Source organism: Urtica dioica, chromosome 12, assembly GCF_054948205.1.
Source record: "Urtica dioica subsp. dioica isolate 48M chromosome 12, U.dioica_male_clone48M_v1_H2, whole genome shotgun sequence".
Taxonomy (NCBI): domain Eukaryota; kingdom Viridiplantae; phylum Streptophyta; class Magnoliopsida; order Rosales; family Urticaceae; genus Urtica; species Urtica dioica.
The window spans coordinates 6,502,258-6,510,977 of NC_142767.1; the positions used below are offsets into that span (position 1 = coordinate 6,502,258).

Below are 8,720 nucleotides of genomic sequence, written 5' to 3' on the forward strand. Positions count from 1 at the left end.
AAATTGACTTGTATAAGTTATCAACTAATTTAACATAGATTATGTCTTTCGAAACATCAAACACCAATGACACAAGATCTCTTAAAATTCATTTGTGATCTTATTTCTCTCACGTGCCTTAAATAATACAAAAGCTGCAAAGCAGCAGTTAACAATCGTCAACCATAGGAAACTGTCGCAAATAATTGCAATTCATCGCATAGAATTGGAAATCGTCGTAAGCATGTAAAAAACCATCACAAAAGTAAAGCCATCGCAAAAAAAAAAAAAAAAAAAAAAAAAAAAAAATTGATGCCCATCGCATATCATCAAAAAAAATTTGTGTGTGTTCGAATGAGAGAACAAAGCCACTTTTTATAGGCCAATGGTATGAGAGGTTACACCATTTAAACTTCACAAAACTGCTCAGCTTTAATGATAGCATATACCAAAACAACCATATAAACGTTTTATTTTATCCATCATAATCATATACAAAACCGTTTTCATTTAGGATAAAATCATAGCATTAACTACCACATTTACAATAGCTTTTAGATTATTTTTCACCATAACAGAAGAGTTATTTGTGGAATTAAAACTTCCATTAGTCAAAACCATCGTGGAAACTTAAATTTTTTTCATTTTCGTCACGACAATTTTTTCTTCGTCGCGGCGAAGGTTTCCACGACAGAAACCAAAACCCTCATGAAAATGTAAAATTTCAAGTCTTTTTGCGTGTGAGGCGTGGTGGGCGTAAGAGGCCGGTCTCAAAGGGTATCGTGTACGGAAAGCCCACGAACCAGGGAGTTACTCAGCTCAAGTTCCAGCGCAGCAAGAGGTCTGTGGCCGAGGAGCGTGCTGGGCGTAAGATCGGAGGCCTCAGGGTTCTCAACTCTTACTGGCTCAACGAGGTGATTATAAGCCTGTTTGGAATAATTCTGGACCGTAGCTGCATTGTAGTTTTAGAGTATCTGAACGTGTTGGTATATATGTGTGTAAAATGTAAGACTCTACTTACAAGTACTTTGAGGTGATCATGGTGGACGTGGCTCACAATGCGATCCGCAACGACCCGAGGATCAACTGGCTGTGCAACCCGGTCCACAAGCACAGAGAGCTAGCTTCGCGGTCTCACTTCTGCGGGAAAGAAGTACAGAGGTCTGCGCGGAAAGGGACACCTCAACCACAAGCAGAGGCCCTCTTTTTGGGTTTTAATATCTGTAATTATAGCGAGTTATGTCGTTTTCTTATTTTAAGTTTTGGTGTCGTTTACTTTATTAGTTTTGTATAAAGGTTTGACTGAACCTAGAATCAGATCGATCAATAAACACATTCTATTCATTCAAATCTGATTCTCGAGTCAGAGAATATTCCCCTTTCTTCTTCATTCCTTTCCATATTCAAGAATTCAAGATGGTATCAGAGCTCTTCCGCGCTATCTGAGATCGTAGACCGCCTTTTGATTCTCGTCTCTCGAACATCAAGCTTCTCTTCATCGCAATCATGGTGGATTCAGAAGTTTCATCGATGGAGAATCAACCGACTCGTGTCACTGGTTCTTCAAGATCTAGGTCAGTTCTTGAAGATCCATTCTCGCCGTATTTTCTACATCACTCCGATTCCAATGGAGGAAGCCTCGTCTCCAATGTCTTGATTGGCACGAATTACCTTTCATGGAGCCGATCGATGCTAATTGTTCTTGAATCCAAGAACAAATTAGGTTTCATTGACGGATCCATAACCAAGCCTTCTTATGAAGAATCTGACATGCTACGCCTATGGAGTCGCAACAACAGTACTATCATCGCCTGGATTTTGAATTCAGTCTCCAAAGAAATTGCTGCGAGCATCCTTTTTGGAGGAACTGCGAAGGAGATATGGGATGATCTGAGAGATCGGTTCCAACAGAGTAACGGTCCAAGGATTTTCCAGCTCCGGCGTGAATTCACCAATCTTTCACAAGATCAGCAGACGATTGGTGTCTATTTCACCAAGTTGAAAGCAGTACATCAAGATCTATGTGGATTCAAGCCGGAATGTACTTGCGCGTGCTCGTGTGGTGGTAAAGCGAAGTTGAATGAATTCGGTGAGTCAGAGTATGTTATGCAATTCCTTATGGGCCTGAATGATACATACAAGCATGCTCGTGGCCAAGTGTTGTTGATGGAGCCTATTCCACCAATAAACAAGGTTTATGCCATGTTGAGTCAAGAAGAGACTCAAAGATCCGCATCTTTGGATAATCAGGCATCAAATGACCTTACCAGCTCTCATGCTATGGCCATCCATGAAGAACAAAAGAAATTCAAGCCCAAGGAACGTCCTCTCTGCACGCACTGCAAGCTTCTTGGACATACAGTGGATAAATGTTACAAACTACATGGATATCCACCGGGTTTCAAGTTCAAGGCCAAAGGACAAGCAAATACTGTCGAAGGACAAAGTAATGGTGGAGGTTTTGATGGATCAGCATCAGCAGGAACGTCCAATTTGTCGTCTGAACAAATCTATCAGCTCATAAACCATCTGTCTAATCAACTCACAACATCAGCCTCCTCCATCTGTCTAATCAACTCACAACATCAGCCTCCTCTGGTCAGATCACATCCAATGAAGTCAACCTAACGACTTTCAACACAGGTTTACATGGTTGGGTTAATTTTATACATAATACTAGTTCTGCTTGTGCTTCTTGGATTCTTGATTCAGGGGCATCTAGTCATATTAGTGCTGATAGATCTCTTTTCAGTAGACTTAAACCCTTGCAGAATTCCACTGTTACTTTGCCTAACCATGTAGTGATCCGGTGCATTATTTTGGTAATATTGTGCTGAGTGATAATCTTGTTTTATACAACGTTCTTTATGTGCCTTGCTTCAAATTCAACTTGATATCAGTAAGAGCACTAACTAAAAGATCTGACATTAAAATTGTTTTCTTTCATGATTATTTTGAGATTCAGGATGTCAAGGATTCGAGGATGATTGGCAGGGGTGAAACGACTAATGAGCTCTATATCATCACCAAAAACTGCATCAAAAGTCCTACTACCTACCTGAATAAAGTCTCTGTAGAGATATGGCATCAACGTTTAGGTCATCTTTCCTTTAAATGTTTAGATGTTTTGAAAAACCGTTTAGCTTATCATGTTAATGATGTTGATAATCATTCACCATGCTGTATTTGTCCTTTAGCAAAACAACATAGGTTACCTTTTCACTCTTCAAATCATTTTGTTGATTCTTGCTTTGACCTCATCCACTGTGATGTGTGGGGTCCATACAGTGTTCCCTCTAGGAATGGTCATCGGTTTTTCTTAACTCTTGTAGATGACAAGTCTAGATTTTGTTGGATTTTTCTCATGAAATACAAATCTGATGTTCATACCATCATTCCTAATTTTTGTGCTTTTGTTTCTAACCATTTTGCTGTTAATGTGAAGCAGTTTCGATCTGATAATGCAAAAGAACTTACTTTTACTGAGTATTTCTCTAAGCATGGTATTTTACATCAGTATTCCTGTGTGGAAACACCACAACAGAATTCCGTGGCTGAAAGAAAGCATCAGCATTTGCTCAATGTTGCTAGAGCACTTTACTTCCAGTCCAAGATTCCTATTCAATTTTGGGCTGATTGCGTCCTCACTGCCACTTATCTTATTAACAGAACTCCTTATGTTATTTTGTCTCAAAAATCTCCTTATGAAATATTGTTCCAAAAACAGGTTGAATATGAGCATTTAAGGGTTTTTGGTTCTTTGTGTTTTGCTTCAACTTTGAAAGCACACAGAACTAAATTTCAACCTAGAGCTCGTAAATGTGTTATGATTGCGTATCCTGCAGGTATTAAAGGTTATAAATTGCTTGACCTCAATTCAAATGAGGTTTTTATTTCACGAGATGTTGTTTTTCATGAAAAAGTTTTTCCTTTTCATGAAAGCAACACTGAGATTAAGATAAAAGATCCTTTTGATTCTATACCTTTACCTATCATACATTCTACTAGTATTCCTCATAATACTATTAAGAACCTTGTTGACAATGATACTGAGAATCATACTGTTATTGGTAATGAGTCTCTTACTCCACAAACCTCAAGTCCAGATATTGTGCAGAATGATGTGATGGAACATCAACTAGTTCAATCAGAGGCAGGATTAAGGAAGTCATCAAGAGCTCATATTCCACCAGCATATCTCAGGGACTATCACTGCAATCTCCTAAAAACAGGTTCAAGTTATTCTTCCAAGCATTCTATTGATACTGTTCTTGATTATGGAAAATTATCTATGTCCTTCAGAAATTTTGTTCTCTCTGTCACAGCAAATTCAGCTCCTGAATTCTATCACTTGGCAGTCAAGTCAAGTGAATGGAGAGATGCAATGAGAGAGGAATTGGAGGCTATGCATAAGAATAATACATGGTTCATAGTCACTTTGCCACCGGACAAGACAGCTATAGGATGTCGTTGGATTTACACCAATAAGTTGAACTCTGATGGTACACTAGCTAGAAGGAAAGCAAGATTGGTTGCCAAGGGGTTCACACAAAAAGAGGGAGTTGATTTCTTACATACCTTTTCTCCGGTTGCAAAACTTGTCTCAGTTAAATTTTTGTTGAGTATTGCTTCTTCTCAAAAGTGGTTTTTATCACAATTAGATATTAGTAATGCTTTCTTAAATGGAGATTTATTTGAGGAAGTGTACATGGAGTTGCCTTTGGGATATAATGTGCAGAGGGTGCAAAGCAATTCAAATGGAAAGTTGGTCTGTAGGTTACACAAATCCATTTATGGATTGAAACAAGCTTCAAGGCAATGGAACTTGAAGTTCACAGAGGCAGTTCAAAACAATGGGTTTGTCCAATCCAGGTCAGATTATTCAGTTTATACAAAAGGACATGGTTCTACTTTTGTGGTCATTTTATTATATGTTGATGACATTATCATCTCTGGTCCTAATCAATATGTGATTTCTGATGTTAAGAGTTTTCTAAGCTCTGTTTTTAGATTGAAAGATTTAGGGACTCTAAAATATTTTTTGGGTTTAGAAGTTGCTAGGTCGGATACAGGGATTGTCTTATGTCAAAGGCAATATGCTCTACAAATATTAGAAGATGCCGGGTTTCTTGACTCTAAACCAGTCAAAACTCCCATGAATCCTAGACTGACTATGAATTCAACTGATGGTGTTTTGTTAGATGATCCAACAGGTTACAGGAGACTCATAGGACGTCTATTGTATCTCACAATTACACGGCCGGACATTACTTTTGCAGTCAATTTGTCCATGCTCCAACTTCTCAGCACCAACAAGCTGCTCATCATTTACTGAGATATTTGAAGTCAAATCCTGGCTTAGGATTATTCTATCCCTCTAACTCTTCTACAAATTTGCGTGCTTTTTCTGATGCTGACTGGGGTACGTGCACTGACTCACGTTGGTCTGTTACAGGATATTGTGTCTTTGTTGGTGATGCTTTGGTTTCATGGAAGTCAAAGAAGCAATCGACTGTGTCTAGGAGTTGTGCAGAGTCGGAATATCGAGCGCTAGCTGCTGTGATGAGCGAGGTCATATGGCTGCAACAGTTAGCAAAGGATTTCCAGATCAACTCTGAAGTCTCTCCGGTGATTTACTGTGATAATCAGGCAGCCATTCACATTGCCTCAAATTCAACGTATCACGAGAGAACTAAACACATTGAGATTGACCTTCACTTTGTCAGAGAACGTCTCCAATGTGGTTTAGTAAAATTACTCCCTATAAGAACTCATCTTCAGATTGCAGATATTTTTACAAAACCTTTAACCTCACCAGCTCTTCTTACGCTGATGTCCAAGATGAACTTGTTGAGTATATTCAGTTCATCTTGAGGGGTTTTGGGTTTTAATATCTGTAATTATAGCGAGTTATGTCGTTTTCTTATTTTAAGTTTTGGTGTCGTTTACTTTATTAGTTTTGTATAAAGGTTTGACTGAACCTAGAATCAGATCGATCAATAAACACATTCTATTCATTCAAATCTGATTCTCGAGTCAGACAATATTCCCCTTTCTTCTTCATTCCTTTCCATATTCAAGAATTCAAGACCTCTCGCAGAGCCACCTGGAAGAGAAACAATACCCTCTCCCTCAAGCGTTACCGTTGAACACTCTCTCCCTCTCTTTTCTCTCTATATATCTTGGTGCTGCTTTTTCATTTTTGGGTTCGAGGAAGAACATTGTAGTTGTTACTTACTCTGCTGCCTTTGCATTTTTGGATATTTATTTTATCTTTTCTTTTTGTTTATCTTTAATGAACCGTATATCGTTGTGTTTTATTCAAACCTCTGCCTATTCAGACTCTAGGATTTCAATACCATCCTCAAAATGTGAACATAAGTTTAATTGATGGATCAGAATGCACAATCCTGCCCGATAAGCCTTCTTTAGACAGCCATCGCCGCTCTCAAAGACTAGGATAACTATTACACACATACATATATGGCAAGATCAACAATTTGACCGCTTAACCAAACAGAACCTGCTAACTCGACAGCTTCAACTCCCAGGACTGTGCTTAATGGCGGGAAATACACATCCCCGTCACACTTAATGGCGGGAAATATAAATTGCCGCCATAAAAATTGGCGGAAAAAGAATCGAATGTGACAAGTCGCTCCCGAAACTTTAACTCCTGCCAATTTTGAGTCACGAGGGTGACTTAAAATTGGGGTATCGGGTGCGACATTTTGGACATCGAATGTGTCCTTTGTCGTGCCCATTATTGTTCTAGTAAATTTTGGAAGAACCGCTGACTAGTATTCAATAGCCACGTAGTTGTGTGTGTCTTTTTTCTCAGATTTTCTGGATTTCAAACGGAGGAAATAATTCAATGGTCACAATGTTGAACGTTCGTGTTTAGAGTTCCTATCTATTCTCGAATACACATGAATAGACTCCCTTATTTATCATATTGTCACTTAACCTACGTGACTTTTTACAAACAATTTATAAGAAGAAAACAATTTTGTACCATTACCATATTAACAAAACAAATATTTTTGGAGAGAACTTATCTCTTTATTTAAGGGACAAAAGTGGTTACTAGTGACCTAATTAGTTAATTAATTTTACTAAATAATATTTTTCAACGGAAAGTACAATGTGTGTATATATATATATATATATATATGTATATATATGTGTGTGTGTGTGTGTGTGTGTGTGTGTGTGTGTATCTTTAGACTTTTTACAACCTAGACCTGATCAACAAATTATTATTGAAATTGTAGCAAGCAGGTGAGTAAACTAATTATTATTCAAGTGTGAGCTATATTTTCCCCGAGTTAAATAAATAATTATTCAAGAATTCAATCAATAAATTAAATTCTTCTAGAAAAATGTTTTTTTTTTCACGTACAACCAAAGTACATCAACTTATTTCAACCTTATAACTGCGAATATATAGCAAACTAAAGGAACTATGCACCGACAATATAAAAAATAGAAAACAAAAAACATAAAAAGTGACACAAGTAGATACAGTGACGATGATTCCAGGAAAACTCTGTCGTGAGTCCCAAACGACATGACTCCGATTGCATCATCATCTTCTTCCTCCTCGGAATAGTCCTTCACCAAGAAGGGATGGCTCAACAAGGCGTCGCAATCGGGTCTCCTTCGCGGGTCCCTCCGGAGGCACCTCAGCACGAAATCCTCGGCCGCAGCGGAGAACACTCCCCGTGGGACCGCCGGCCTCCTTTTCGCAATGACCCGCCACGTGTCCCACTTGCTCATCGTCCCGCGCTCCTCCCACGGAAGCTTCCCAGTGAGCATGGTCAGCACGACGAGCCCGAGGGCCCACACGTCCGCCTCCGCCCCCTGAACTCCTTCCCTCACCGCCTCCGGCGAAAGGTACTGCGTTGTCCCCGCCACGTCACCACACTCCTCGCTCCTCCTCCGCGCCAGCCCGAAGTCCGCCAGCTTGGCCACGTGGGCCCCGTTCTCCTCGAAGAGCAAGATGTTCTCTAGCTTGACGTCCCTGTGGGCGAACCCTAGCCCGTGGACCCATCGGAGGCCGTGGACGACCGACTTGGCGATCCCCGAGACTTGTTTCTCCGGCAGACCATGGTGCCCGTTGGAGCTCCGGCAGAGGAGGTCGTACAGAGAGCCTCCCGAGGCGAGCTCGAGGAAGATGTTCTTCACGAGACTCTGGCCATCGGCGGAGAGGGTGACGTCATCGCCGAGGCACCGTACGATGTTGGGGCTGCCGCGGAGGAGGTCGAGGGCTTCCTTCTCCGAGAAGAGATTTGAACTTTCGGATGACGCGGCTGTGGATTTCACTGCCACGACGGACGGCATTCCCAGGAACTTGTGTGTCTTAGGGTTTGGGAAGAATGCCACGTGGACAGAAGCGAAACTGCCTTCTCCCAGGAGACGGCCTCGCACCCACTCGCCGCCCTCGTACAACACACTTCGTTCCGCCATCGACGTATCCACTTCTTTTTCCTCTTCTCTCCTCCAACAATTCAACTTCATCTTCGTGTACTATCTTTTTTTCTTTTTCTTTTTCTTTTTTTTTTGGTGTTCGGTTACAAGGTTCTTAGGGCTTGATATTTAAGCAACTGAAGTCTAATGTGTCTTCGATTCCTATCCTACTTCGAAGTCGAATTGCAATTTCTTTCTATTCAAGTAAAAATTGGTGTAATTAATTAAATAGTAATTGATACAAAAAAAAAAGTACAATCTCAAGAAATAAA

The 8,720-nt window shown here is 40.2% G+C and overlaps 1 protein-coding gene across 1 annotated transcript; it reads right to left on the bottom strand.

Annotated features, from left to right (window-relative positions):
* Positions 1-7,393: 7,393 nt before the first annotated feature.
* LOC149378812 (mitogen-activated protein kinase kinase kinase 20-like) lies at positions 7,394-8,448 on the bottom strand. The gene is made up of 2 exons (XM_089603873.1): positions 7,505-8,448; positions 7,394-7,415 (listed from the first exon to the last, which is right to left on the bottom strand). The coding sequence occupies exons 1-2, from the start codon at positions 8,446-8,448 to the stop codon at positions 7,394-7,396; spliced, it is 966 nt and encodes a 321-aa protein (XP_089459999.1).
* Positions 8,449-8,720: the final 272 nt, after the last annotated feature.

Bases quoted from the DNA above. Each gene is read 5' to 3' on its own strand.
- LOC149378812 (XM_089603873.1), bottom strand. From the start codon at position 8,448: ATGGCGGAACGAAGTGTGTTGTACGAGGGCGGCGAGTGGGTGCGAGGC. The intron at 7,416-7,504 runs GTATCTACTTGT...ATATATTCGCAG, and splicing joins TTCCTGGAATCATCGTCACT to TTATAAGGTTGAAATAAGTT.